The 14,766-nt window shown below is 39.3% G+C and overlaps 1 protein-coding gene across 1 annotated transcript in view; it reads left to right on the top strand.

Annotated features, from left to right (window-relative positions):
- CNTNAP5 (contactin associated protein family member 5) overlaps positions 1-14,766 on the top strand; it is a gene marked incomplete at both ends in the record, with an annotated part of 273,921 nt that overhangs the window by 172,859 nt on the left and 86,296 nt on the right. The window contains one exon of the mRNA XM_082285207.1: positions 9,953-10,072. Coding sequence (XP_082141333.1) covers positions 9,953-10,072 — 120 coding nt within the window. The remainder of the gene's footprint in view (positions 1-9,952; positions 10,073-14,766) is intronic.

The following is a 14,766-nucleotide window of genomic DNA, read 5'->3' as shown; positions in this document are numbered from 1 at the left end:
TTTTGTGAGAGATAGTTTCACACTAAAGTATCATCTGGTCCTGCTTCCATTCTACTCTCCTCTGAACTTAACAGTAAATGCTAGTAAAATAGTGTTAGAACCTGTATGTGTTTTCTGGGTTTCACTAACATATAAGAGTCTTAGTGTTTTCTAACAGGTAGTTTCTTTCTTGCAAAGCTTATTGCCTGATGCATAAGCACATTTCTTTGTTTAGCAACAGTTAATCCTCCTTTGTCAGCTGCCATGTGGAATGTTATCGATATCTTCCAAGTCTTTTGTTGTTGTGGCTTGGTTTGGGTTTGGGGTTTTTTTTCCTGTTTTGGATTTATCTCTCATTGTTACCTGTTCCAGTGAAATTCACATCTTCTTCCTGGCTTCTCACAGCACTGATGGGCACTTGTGTTTCCATCTCTGTACTTTCTGTAGCTGTGAAACCCCAAAGCATGTGCTCTGCCTTGCTCTCACAAATGCACGTGATGCTAAATGTGGAATGAGTGCTGACCATCTCCAGATGCCCATTTCACTGCCCACAGTTTGGGGAAACTGGGAGTCATGGAATAAACCTATAGGATATAAAGCCAACTGTAGGTGATTTACATTTGACTGTGTAGGAGTTTTGCTGCGCCTTAGTTTCTCCACCTCTGTTGGAAAGAAGATCCAATTTGCAGATAGGTTAAAAGGTGTGTGATCTATATCGTCTATTGAAATGGTGTGGGCTCTTTTGAAACTTACTGCTACTTGAGCTTATCTGTAGCTGAGACAGTGCTTTGAGAATACAATCATATGTCAGTCGCTAAAATGTGTGGCTTTGCTTTCTGCTTTATCTTTTAAATGTGCTTCGCATAGCTTGCATTTAGATAGGTTTGAAGATGAGCTCAGCTGAAGTGTTTTGGCGATAGGTATTTTCCCAGTTTCTCCAGTGTGGTGGGTAGCCTGCTGATCTGTCAGGTATTGGAGTAGTCTGATAAATTCCAGATAGGAAAGGATCCATTATGTAATCACATGTGTGAATCATGGCAAAACAGATAACAATGTAATGTTCATTTTCTGTTTTCCTCCTTTAGATACAAACGCTGACGGTAGTACACAGCTTGGGAAAAAGGCCTGGGTGGGATTCAGCTAATCTATCTTTTGCTGTCTGGTATTGTGATATCCAAGCTAAGATAGTGGTCTGGTCTCTCTTTATTTGTAAAAGGGAGTGTGAGCTGCTTTCAGAGCTGAACTAATCTCACTGGGAGATAGGGTGTCCACGGCAAGGTCATGGACCACCTCTGAAGTCTGTTGTCTGTAGGGGGAGGCTGTCCTATCTTGGACATACAGTAGGCAACTGAAGGTAGGTCAAAATTATAGGTGGGAAGAGAGATAGAGGGAAACTGAGATAGGCGAATTAAAGGTCTTAATTTTTATATACATATATATAAATTAATATATGTATTAATGGAAAATGCATAGTTTAAAAGCTGCATAGTCATCCCTGTGATACAATTAATTCTTGTAATTGTCATGTGATAGTAAGAGCAGTAGACCAGTGTAAAATGGCCCTGAGATACAGAATGTTATAACTTTATTGCAAGATAATGATTAGTGATCTCCTCTTTCTGTGAGTTATGCTAGTCCCTTAGAAAGCCTCATCTTGCCCTTCTATACTTCTGTTATTTTTATTTATGATAGTTTTCAGGTGGTTTTTAGTCTTACATGATTTTTTTAATTCCAAAGAGTGCTGAACATTGATATAAGAGATGTTGAGAAATATAAAATAATGATTTTATTCCTCATATTCTGGGATTGTCAACATGTCCCAAAGCTTTGCAAGGTGATAATTAACAGAATGTAATTTAATTCTGGATATTTGCTTTGGTGTGTGATCTATCTCACACATACAGGCATATGTCTTATTGGCCTAGGTAATTGCTGGAGGAAAGAGTCATCCAATAATGGAAATGTCATATAGTCATTGATATGGCATAAACTTAACATAACTTCAGGCTTTGAAAATGTATTTTTTAATATTAATATGCTTACTGCATATATCATTTTTTATCTGAAAAGCTTAATATAGCTTCAGCCAGATTGTTAGCGGTACTGGAGCTGCATCTTAAAATGCCAGCTGTGGGTTGGTAATTCTCCTGTGTTCCAAGGTAGGGAGATGAGTGCAGTTTGCTGGCTGGGCAAATGAAGTTTAGAGAGTTTCTGTCTAACAGATGCCTAACAGTGAATTGGTAGTGTAATTTGCATGTCCTGAGTAGCCAATTTTCCTGTCTGAGGTTCTTGGAACAGGGTTTTTCCATATGTGTTTAAACACATTGGTTTTCTTTGACTAAAGAAAACACATTTAATATTCATATCAAACCTTCAGTGCTGTACTTGGTGTTCCTGCATATTTTTGTTCACACCATGCTTTTGGAATATGAATTTTCATTGTTTATTTTGTGATAAGTTACTGTGCTATTAATGCTTTTCCTTCAGTGGTGTTCATTTAAAAAAAGTTTTTCCTTTTGCCTCAGATTTCCTTATAAATAACACATTGAATATTCCTCTTTGGGACTTTGCTGCAGAGCAGAGGGTGTGGAGGACTCACTCAGTCCTTTTTGAAGCCAGCCAGGTGCAACCATCCTCTGAGGGATGTGTGGAGTTTTCATCAAGACCGAAATACCGAGCTCTGCACAGCATCCCTCACCTCTTGGGTTACTCCTGTCCCTCCAACACCACTCTTAAAACGGTCTAGGTTTCCCTGGCTGCTTTCCTGCAGCAGCAGGGCTTGCAGGTGACCCTGCACCAGTGCCAGGCTGGGGTCTGTGATTGTCACAGCTGCTTTCCAGCCACAGCAGGGAAGTGACAGGGGAGGATGGCTTGACACAACCTTTCCTACCTTGGCCAGAGGGAGCCTTAGCTTGGATGGTAGGAAATTGTCTAATAACCAGGTGTAATGGGAGTATCTCCCCTGAACATTCATTTCAGTGACCCTGTGATAAAAGGCATTTTAATTCTATCTGTGGAAATAACATATTCTTTATCAGATGAGTAAGTACATAATTTAAAAAGGAAAAAATAAGCCATCTGTCATCCAGGCACGTCACAGCAGAGACTGCATTAGTCTGTCAAGAGCAGTGCTGTCACAATCCAGGTTTCGAGAGTACAGATTTCATTTTTCTGGCATTTAACAAGACAATTGTATTTTAAGGGTGAGAATGATGATTATTCCCAGAGTTCATTGCCTGTACTAATCCCTCTGCTGTTGAAATAAGAAACTTCCCATTGCATATTGCTTTATTTGTTATTTAGAAAAATGTTTGGTTGAGTGCTCAATATTCTGAGTCTGTAAGAGCAAATCTGTCAGGTCTGAGGTACATGAGCAGAGATTGAAATAGTCATCTCTGATCTGCCTCCAAGAGCTCTGAGCATTTTGTTGAGAATGCTTAATTTGGTCTGGTCAGCATTTGTGTATATCTCTTTTCCCAAGGTCAGTCTACGGCTGGTTGAAGATCCTGGCAGAATCCCCAGCTCTTACTGGCCCTTCCAGTCTAACCAGTACATAAGTTCTCACCTCTGAATACAATAATAATTATCATTATAGGGGTTGTTACTACTCTGTCTAAGGTGCAATGAATTACAAAATGATTAAATGAGTCTGAAATGATGTTGCAGCAAGTATTCTGTCTACATTTTTTCATTACTATATAATTTTTTAGAGATGATAAAAGCAATTCACTGCTGCCACATTTTAGCTGGGAAGTGGACAGTGTCAGCACCTCCCAATGAAATCAAGAATTAAAGTTCTTTAGGTCTCTTCAATGTATTTTATTTATTGTATCACCATAAAATGTTCTCTCCCTCTGAGAAATTGAAAATATCAGCTAGATTATGAGAATCTAATCTTGAAGCAGCAATACTACAGGATTCATTTTGGTAATCGTAACTAGTACAGCTCATTCTGAATCCCTAGCTCATGTTTCATACAATGAAATCAATTTCCAAAGCAATTGGGAATAATACAGTGGGAACAAAATACTGGGAATTTTAAGGTTTACTTTTATTTTTTGAGCAAAGTTATCTTGGTGGCCATTAAATTTGAAAAGGGCAGAGTCCTCTGAGGAAAAAAACCAAATTGCTTTTCATTTGGAATGTAACATTCTTGGTGGTGTCTCTATTAGTAACATGCTGCTGGGTGCAGCAGAGAGAAGTTTACCTTGCCTGGTGTTCCCACCAGCAAAACTGAAGTCTGGGTGTCCCTGTAACCTTTACACTGAGTCCAGCAGCAAGCAGGATCTTAAATGTGGGGTATGAGGTGCATCTTACTGGGTGAATTGCAGGTTCATGCACCTGTTGAAGAGAGGGGCTTTAAATATGTTGCTCCTTGAGAGTTATTTGCAGAAGTTCAAGTCTTTGTACAAAGAATGGTCTATTTTTTAGCCGAAGTAGAACTGGAGGTGAAAAAATGAAAAAGTAGCCTGAAAGAGAGGAGAGGTTTGTAAGTTAGGAACATCAGGGCAAAGGAAACAGAGCTAAGGACTTAGGAACTGAGAGCATCTAAAGGCTCATCTGCAGAGCAGCTCCCCAGTGGAACAGGAAGCCTGTGCTTAGCGAGGGCTGACGTGGAGACTGCAGGTGAGCTGCGTAGGGCAGAAGTAACATTGGAAGGCAGATGGCAATATAGTAACGGGTAGTCTGTGAAAAACTGGACAGAAAAGGTCTTCTATTGGAAAAAAATGGAAGTTTGACCTTGGAAATGTTTGTGCTTAGCAAGGTCCTGTTACAGATATCAGCTACGGCAGGGAAAAAAATCTCGTCTGGTTTAAGGACTGTAATTAAAACAGTTGCATTTACAGGTTCAGGATATTCCAGAGAAATGAACAGTGATGCAATTGCTCATATTTAGAACCTTTCAGGCTTGTGAAGCATGTTGAATAAATGGTGAATTTTCAAATGCAGACCCAAGCCAAGAGCGATCCCAGCCCTGACTGTGGAGTAACAGAGAGCATGTGCTCTGGCTGACCAGCCATAAGGGTCTTGATGCCAGAATTAGGAAATGAAATTCTGTAGGGTTTTTATACACAAAAGGTAAAAAAAAAAAGTTTTATTATAATGATCCTAAAATCTGATAATGCTTTTCTGACACTGAAGTCTGAATTTTGGATCTGTACCTTGAACCTTGACCAATCAAAGTGAATATTTATAGTTTTGCTAGGGTATTTCTGTAGGGGGTGTAGTATATGGCTTGAAGAAAACATGGGATGTATACATTTCACAACCATAGTCTTGATTTTTGAGCTTATGAATGTTTATATCCCAGAAAATAAAAGAAAACATGTAGAATTGGGTGATGTTGATCTGACTGGGGATAAAGTGTTCATTTTGTGAATGTTGATCAAAATTTGACAAATGATTTCCTATGCACCTGGGAAGATGAAAAGTGAGAACTAAAGAAAAAGATGGGCATTAAGATCAGTGAGTAAGCAGTGCTATAAACGAATGTTCTGATGTGATGTGCTGTTGATCTGAAAAGGTAGTTCAGCTTGTGATACTTGAGACTAAAAGAGATACCTGAGGGGGAAATTTGGTATATGTGTTTCACAAAAGATTAGAGGGGCTGGGAGATAGTTATCTTGAACTCTGTCAGTACAGTGCATGCCTGTACACTGTCAGCACAGCCCATCCAAGCAGGGAGGCAAGGACAGCACTTACTTAGAGAAGCAGCTCTTGCTCTGAAGAATGGGACTCTCAGGCTGCATCACTTTCAGCAGCCAGCTCTGGGAGGATTTTAAATTTCTCTGTGAAACACAGCAGTAGCCTTTAAAAAAAATGCCTTACAGAGCAAAAATGTCAGCATAGGGTCCATCCAATGTTATAACTTACAAGTGATTCTGGAAAAAAGAAAAAAGGCAATAAAAGGCATCCTTTGTGACCAAGTAAAACTGGTATTTCTGATGTCGTTTCCCTTACTAAATCTGGGACCTTGGAGTCAAGCTATTTCTTGTTTTATCTTTGTGGCCTAGCCAGTTACCAGCAAGGGCCCTGTGACACCTTTTACACTGGCTTTTTGCCTTGTGCTGTACTTCACCCTAATGCTTTTAGCAGCCATACCTGCCTGTGAGGTCCAGGCCGAGCTTGCAGGGGGTGGTGTGGGTTCGTGGGGCTGCTGACACCGCTTTCTGTCGAGCACTGTCAGAATGCAGCTCTGTGAATCAGCTCCACCCTGCTGCCTGTGAGAGCTGCAGTGCTACGGCTGCCTGCAGCACAGCTCGCTCCCAGAAGGGCCCAAGGAGACACAGCAGGGGCTCAGAGGCATAAACTGTGGTTTTCAGTGTTTCTAGCTCACTGAAACAAATGTTGCTGGATACCATCATTTAATCTTCAGTGGCTGGTGTTAATCAAAATCAGCCCAAAAAAAAAAAAAAAAAAAAAAAAAAAAAGTAGGGAGGGTCGGAGAAGGAAAGCTGATCTTGCTTGCTTCCGTGACACAAAAGACAAGTTAAGGGTTTCATTTTTGAAATTATGTTTTTAAAAATTTATTTTAAATGAGAAATCAAGCTTTGCATGAACAGCCTATCAAAAAATGTTACTTCTGTTGTTTCAGTCCCATTTGGGTGAACATTTTACAATAGGAAAACAAATTTGAAGGAAAAGAAGTATAAACACTATTGAAATACTCACAGAAATGAATGAAATCACTAATTTTTGGGGGGGTTTTTACTTAAAAGTTTTAAAAATTTATTAAAAATGTTTGGAAATTGGTAGTGGGTTCTACTGTGAATGAATTGATGAATACCTCTCCTTTATTAAGAAGGTGCAGTTACTGCAAATGCTCTTTGCCATTAAAATGTCAACTGTCAACAGTTCCATCATTACCTTTGGTGCTTGCTTTTTTGAAAGTGGGGCCTTATTAGATGCCTAAATGGTTGGTGACTTTAATGACAATTACAATAATGGTTTCCCTAGTGTTCCCAAAATGACCACAACTCCATCTACACCAGAGAAGCCTGACAGAAAACGGAACATAAATATGAAGGCAGTTTTCAAAGCTGAGGTTATGGGGTCTTAACAGTCACAGCTGACTGCTTGTCTGTTTTTTACATTCATATGATATTTCTGATTGCATAAAGAGAATAATGACTGCAAAGAGATCTTGTCTTTCATGGACCCATAAAGACAGTTTCAAGTTGTTGTCACTGGCATAATAGGCCCTTTTTCAGCAAATGGAATTGCATAACTTTATTCCAAAGCAAGCAGTCATCTCAGGCCACAAAGGAGTTGAGCAGAGCTTGGAATGGCTGGTGCCCTCAAAATGCCTGTAGGGGCATCTGCCAGTGACTGGAAAACAAACATAATTTTTTTTTTTCTTGACGCATTATATAGAAAAAAATAGCAAAGAAGAGAATTAAAATCAATGGCCCATCCACTTCCAGTCTAGAAGTGCACAGTACCAAATGCTTAAGATACAGGCATGTGAAACTTTGTGTACAGGTGTGAAATAACTGCCCACCAAAACAACTGTTCTCTAATCATGATGGAATATGTTTTATGTGCTAGAGCTTGAGGTTTAGAGCCTTTTCCCATTTCTTCTGCTACTGCCCAGTATGTAGTGCTGGATTTCTCATATAACTGAAAGGCAAGCACACCAGGATGGATTTCCTTCTGGCAGACATAACTGTTTCACAGAAGCTTGTGTATCCTTTCAGATTTATATCAGTTGAGCACCCTTAGCCTGATTTCTAGCTCTATACAGCCTTTTTTTCCCTAAAATTACAGTGACAAAGGGGCCATCTAAAGGTGAGTAGATCATCTCTGTTTGAATGTGCCCACATTATTAATGGCAGAATCTTCACATCCTTCCTTACTAATTTGAAAAGTAGATCTGGACTCCAGCCAAAATGACAGTCAAGGAAAACACTTGGAAAGAACAAGTTGTGATGAAGAATGAGTTTTGCTGCGCCAGTTCACTGACAACGTATTTGTTTTATGTCTCTGCCCCTCTCACCATCCTTTGTCTTCAAAAACACTCAGCAAACAATTCAGAGGAAGCAATTGGCATATTCCCTAATGAGACAAGATAAAGTGTCCTGTAACGATGATGACAGCAAATTCACTAAGTGAACTGCAGTTTAAGAACTTTGCAAATTGATCAAACCATGATTCCTTGGTTGCTTACTTAATTGCCTGTTACTGTCTCCCTCCTGACCTCCATATGCCCACTGCTTTTGTCAGCACTTCTGCAACTCAGGGACTCTGTCTCAACCCCTCAGGTTGTGAGCTCTGGAAGAACAGGTTCTGGTTTGGGGATTTTATTTAACTTGGATTTAGCATGTGTTCTTGGCCAGCTATCAGAGTGGGAATTTAGAGATATTCTGGCTTCCTACCATGCTTGATACATCAGGCTGTGAGGAAAAAGCTTTCTTAATTCTATTTATTATAGGAGGGATGCTAATTAACACTGCCTCATCAGGTGCTGAGTACCTTAAGCAGTTTCTTAACCCTGGGAAGGGTAGTGCTGTGCCTGTTTAGCACTCAGTGATGTTCTGTCTGCAGAAGATGTCTGGTCAGGCAAGGGATGTGCAAATAAAGTGCATATTTCAGTGAGTGTACAAATGATTAACTGGTGAGACTCTTAATCCAGTTTGGACCAGAGCCCCTAGAACTGTGGTTCTATTCTGTTGGCAGAAGTGAAGAAATGTCCAAAATCTGAGTGATGAACTTACAGCATTCTTCAGACAAGGCTACTTCAAGGCTTACCATTTATGCCTTTCTCAAAGTTGTTTCATTAGAGAAGTTTCTTTAAGGGAATGAGGGAAAAGGAGGGATATGAGTCCATGTGTGCACAGAAAGGAACTATTCCTGCTGCTGTGGAGGAATTGCTGTCTTCTGCAGGGACTGTGTTTCAGAAGTGGTGAGGAAGTGCTGGCCCTGCCCTCAATCTGCAAAGCTCCCTGAATTCCTTTCAGATGAAAAGCACTGGGAACTTTGCAGTTGTGTTTACAGCCTCAGCACAGCAATCATAAACTGTTGGAGAGTAATTTTGTCAGTATAATCAGGTTAAGTATTTAAGCAGGTGGGGAGAAAAAAAATCAACTCTCCTGAAATGAGATTTAAGGTTGTTGTTCAAGGTCCAGGATGATACATGTGACTTTCTGATACCTCTGGACTGCCTCTCTGCAGGAGTTTTCTCTTTGCCCCATATGAAGTGACAGTTTCATCTTTCCTGAAAATGTGCCTCAAATACAAAGGTTGTACTGACCTGTGGATTTTTCTTCCTTCTTTTCTTGCTCTTGGTGACCTGATGTTTTACTTGTGCTTGTTTTACTAACCACTTGGATTTTCATGGGCACTTGTACTCCAAGAGAAGAATATTGATAAGCAGATAGAAAGAGTTGGTTGTATAAAATTAGGTCTAAAGCATAAAAACATCACCTAGGATGGAGACCATGTCTGAAGTTGAGCTTTTCTGCTGGGGGGCAGTGGATTTCATTTGGATGGTGGAGTGTGGTAGGGCTTTAATGCTTCCTGTTAACCTTATCCTTTGGGGAAGGTGAGGATTGGCAGAAATATGTCATCTGTGTTGATTAAGTGCATGCCTAGGTGGTAAATCATGTGTTCCTGTGTGTATGTAGGTATGTCTCTGAAATACCATACATGGATGGATATATGTACCACTCCATAACTAGATGTGTCACATTTGAAAGTTCATATCCCTTTATTTAAGTATTTACATACTTAAATACATACAAAATAAAGCAAGTACCTGTATCTTTAAAGCTAGCATGTATTAAGTTCAAGGAATTAGTTAAACAAATGTCTGATTCTGAGCATGGATTCAGGCCCAAATGCAGTAAGCTTTCACATGCTAATCAGCTGCGTAGCAGCAGGTTATGTTCTGACAAGAATTAACACAGTACTCATGCATACAATGTGCCTGTGTTCTGTCTGCCTGTGGTGCAACCGCTCTCTCTTTGTTTTAAAGCTGTCTATGAGCAATCCTGCGAGGCTTACCGACACCAAGGGAAGACATCAGGTTTCTTCTACATCGATTCTGATGGAAGTGGACCACTCGGACCACTCCGTGTTTTTTGCAATATAACAGGTAATGACCTAACCTTGACTTGTCTGCGTGATGTTGGGTCTATCTGATTAGAGGTGGTCTTAGTAGAATGAAAGACACATCAATAATACAGCTCAGTAGTGGGGAAGAAGCAGAGAACTTGTAACTGAGGTTTAACTTTGAGATTTTTCCTTAAATAAGATCCATGTAAAAGTGATTTTTAAAATAAGTTTGAAGGATTCACCTGGCTAAGTGATATATGCAATAGTGTCTGCACCTTATAAAGGGCACTTCATAATATCACAACTTTTGATGAGATGTTTGTTTTTTACTAAAGAGGTAGAAACTTAGAATCCAAACCATTCTTTTGTAATGGAATGGTTTCTCTGCTTTATTAGAATGCTAGATCTGGGAATTATTATTAAACTCCTCTTGCTGAGCTAGCTATAAACCCTTCTAGTCCAACTTAAGCAGCAATACCTCCCTCATACAAGTGTGCTGCCTTTGACATTCCATAGAGCAGAGGCCTTGATTGTCCCTGGTATTTGTATGGAGGAGAGTGCATGATGATCTTAGGAGAAGAGACACCACAGAGATGGGTAGCAGAGCAAGAGCCTGGCAATGTGACCTGGTGGTTGAAAATTTTTAACCTTACAGTTCTATAGGTTTAAAATAAGAATTGTTTCAAATGGATATACCTGTCTGTCAAATTCTCCCTTAAGTGGATCCTATTTTGTATATAGGACTGTCAAGCCAAGAGTATGAGAAAAGATTGCACAGCCTTTATTGTGGGTGGGGATAGATGGTAGGGCTCCCTTTCTGCTTTTTATATTTGAAATGGAGGTGAAATTTCCCACACCATCTCCTGTTTGGCATTTTTTGCTTCCTGTGGCCAGGTGCAGATGAAAGAATGTTTTATTACCCTTTCTAAATTGCTAATTCTGGCTGAACTACTTTGCCACATATCACCTCCACACTCAGTGCTGAAAACTGAGGACTCAGGATATTCATATTTTATCCTTAATCTCCTTGTAGTTAAATTAAATTAAATTTTCATTTTTATTTAATTGGGCAATCGTTATGTTAATTAAATGCACAACAGTTAATTATTAAGTATGTTTTTTATTCAAGTGTAACAATATTTAATAAGATGTGTCTCCTTCACTGTTGAATCTCCTAAGAATTGAAACAGAGTTTCACCTTTCTGTCTGAATATCCTTCCTTGATCTTCAATATGGGAAATGTGCTCATTTTTATTATTTATCATATAAATATGTGTGATCAAAACATTGTCAGTGCTTTTTATCTCTGCTGAAGAAGTAGGATTTTTGACAAACACCTTGCATTTGCTTTCCTCAAAGAAACTTTATCTGGCAGAAATCCAGAAGGCATATACCTGATTTTCTCTCTCTCTGTAATGAACTTGCTTACATTCTTGTTTTGGTTATGAGAAAAGTGGAGGTGGGGAAAACAGGCAGAACCTCCTAGCCTAGAAAATTCATGCTTTTGTGTCAACTAAATATGGTGTGGGTGCCTTAATCACAAGAGCTTCTTTTCTCTCTGGGAACTTCCCTTATTGTTATTATCGTAAAAATTGTTTACAGTAATCGATTAAGTGCAAAGTAGGAAAAAAATTATGTACACAGGGATGGATTCTCCATTTGCTGTTTTTTTCAGGTGATGCTTCTGCTTAGTTTTCTGAAAAGACCTATATTCAGGGATAGGCAAAATATGTTGTTCTGTGTTGCTATACTAGGCACTTACAAAGAACAGAGACATTATTGTTCAGTGACAGAAATCTGTACAACACCTCCTGTGAAAGGAAAAACATGGATGGTCATGAACGTGGATGGCTTCCATGTGTGGCAAGACTAAACAAAAGATGGTTGTGGGAAACTGCCACAGGAGAGCATGGAGATCATGTGTGGCATAGACAAAGCAATAGGAATTGATTCTTTTTCATCATATAGGAGCTAAGGGACACTTAAATAGTAGGATTTGGGAGTTTTTTGTTTGCTTGCTTTTTCCTGATGCAACAGATTCAACTTGAAACTACCACAGGACAGCAAGGAGGCTGTTACATCAACAGACGGAGTAAAACCCACCTGGAAAAAGCCCCAGTCTTGTCTGATAGATTCAGAAGTGCAAGTAAACATGGAGGTTTAGTTGCAGCTTCCCACTCAGGCAGCTGTGAGGGATAGTCCACTGGGAAATGGGAATGAGTTTCAGGAAAACCTTTTGGCTTCCCTGGGTATCAAAGGTATTCAGCCTCAAAGGCAGAGGTGGGCTCCTGGGCTAAAGAAAGCTTTTATTTTACTCAGACTGGCAGTTCTTCTTTTTGTATACAGTTCAAGAAGCAGTAACCTCTTTATGCCCTAAACGTGTTCAAGCTGAAGAATTTGGAGGTGGAATGGAAAATTCAGGGCAATGACTCATTTAGTGTTTTTAAAAGTAGAGTTGCAGAGAGGTAATGCCTTCTGGTAATTACAGTGCCTTTAGTCTGTGAAGGATGCATTCAAAGAGGAAACCAGATCATCAGAAGCGAGCAGCATCATTGCATTTAAAGAAAAGTGTTTTTTCTTAATGTTTGCTCTTTTTTTAAAGTTCTTTCTAATTTTTATTTGTTTAATTGAAGGGATTCAGATAGGGAACTTGTTTGTAGCCAGTTATTAACTGGGACAGATAAACACCAGATTTCTTGCATATTGGTGTCTGGTCATATGTATCCAGTGTCTGATGTGGATATGGAAATACCAACATTACAAGTTAGTTTATTGTGTTTATGTTTCCAGTGGTTTCTCTGCAGCCTGTCAACTTCAGCAGCCCACTGCTGAACAGAAATTCTGAAGAAAGCAGAAAATTGTGATTGTGTGTGTTGAGAGGGAATTGGACAGTTATACAAAGAGGGAGAGAGCGATAAGGGAAAGGAAATGTTACAGGGAGAAAAAAAGAGGAAAAAAGTATTAAAAAATATACTCAATTTTCAGGATGGCAAGAAATTTAACAGTAGTGTCACAGAATGTCTGCTGATACCACAGTGGGTAAATGTACTTATCCATTGTCCATTGTCTGAAGAAGTGGCTGAAAAAGCAAGGTGACAAAAACTGTAGGTGACATGCTCTTATTTAATAGCATGTTTATTGGTCAAGAGGGGAGAAGAGTGTAGGATGCACTTTAAAAGGATCTTATCTTGGGGGCTGTCTACTTCAACTAAAAGTAAAATATGTTGTTGTAATAGGATGTTTTCAGGAACACTAATGTGCCTAATTAAAGGCATGGAAAGATACCTGTACAAAGAGAAGTTAAAAGTAAATAATCCAAGACTATTTAGAATGGAAAGACTCAAAGTGAAAGGGCCTCACTGACAGAAGCAATGCTCATTTTCATTTCCTTACAATAGGAGAAGGGAGACAGTTCAATGACAGTGAAAGACAAAACGCTCAAAACTAGATCTAAAGGAAAAGACAGCACCTTATTAACATAATGTTTTTGTCACCTTATATACCCATTGTACACAGAGCAAAGTCACTTTCACTGGGAAATTCATCAGTTGTTGGAAACACTGAGGAATCCACACCAAATATGGGTCTGTGTGTGGGGAAGTGAACCAAATGTGTGTGCCCAAGCCATGATTGGATGTGGCTGGATGCTGTGAGAGACACCATGAGGATGCGAATGGGTCCATGCAGGGATTATTAATTTGGGATGATTGAGTACCATGGGAACACATCTAGCAACTTTCCAGGGCCATCCACATGGGAATGTAAGCTAGCTGTGCTTGCTTTTCCTAGGTCTCCAGTCATCCATGAGGGTCTGTGGCTGCACATTTTTGCCATTAAGTGCAGAAAGAATGTATTGTGTCCTACTCTGTTGTAAAGAACAGCCACTAGGGCTGGGAACGATATTTTCCTTGTAGGCTGCTTGTTTGATAATTAGCCCACTTGAATTACTCTGAACTTAATTGAAGACTCATAACAGTCAATAGAAAAGATGACTAATAGACCCTCTGAACCTCGGGTCTGGCAGTCTTTCTGTCATTGTGAGGCTTATTTTTTCATGCTTCTTAGAAATCTATTGGTCTGTGTGGAGTACTACTTAAATGCTAATAACCATATTCTCCAGGGTAAAGCCCATAGACATGCAATCTACAGCCATGTGCTTGTTTTGCTGTCCTGTTTGAAAAGTGTAATGGCCTTTTCTCATCTCCTTCTGAGTAAATTTTACCCTTGAAATCTGAAAGATTTGCTTACAGTACATTTGAGTCATCCTGTCACTGTACTTCTCTACTGATGCTGTTTTACGGTATTCAGACCCTGGGCTATCAAATCAATAATGCTTAGAAATTGTCATGACTACATCAATGGTTCAGTTTATCGTTGCCAGATATTTTTTCCAGTCCTCAAATAGTTTGCCTTTTCTTTCTTCCATTTTTTTTCTTCCAGGGTTGCAGTTTGGGGAAAGATGCAACCTTATCCCAGGCCTTGCTGCTGGTCCAAGATCTTTTTCTGAAACTACCATAATGAAAAAAAAAAAAACCCATTACTTAACAAAAATATATCTCCTCTTCTGTGGATCATTTTTGTTCTGAAGTCTTGTCTCAAAGTGCAAATATTGTTTATTTCTCTGATGCAGGAAAAAGATTTATTTTCTGTCTCAAAAAACTGTATAGAAACTGTTTAAGTCTCAGAAAAAGTACAGGATTCTAATAAGATGTGAATTAGATTGTCAAAGTTATA

Source organism: Coloeus monedula (assembly GCF_965178545.1).
Source record: "Coloeus monedula genome assembly, chromosome: 7".
Lineage (NCBI taxonomy): Eukaryota > Metazoa > Chordata > Aves > Passeriformes > Corvidae > Coloeus > Coloeus monedula.
This window is presented reverse-complemented; position numbering and strand designations above follow the sequence as displayed.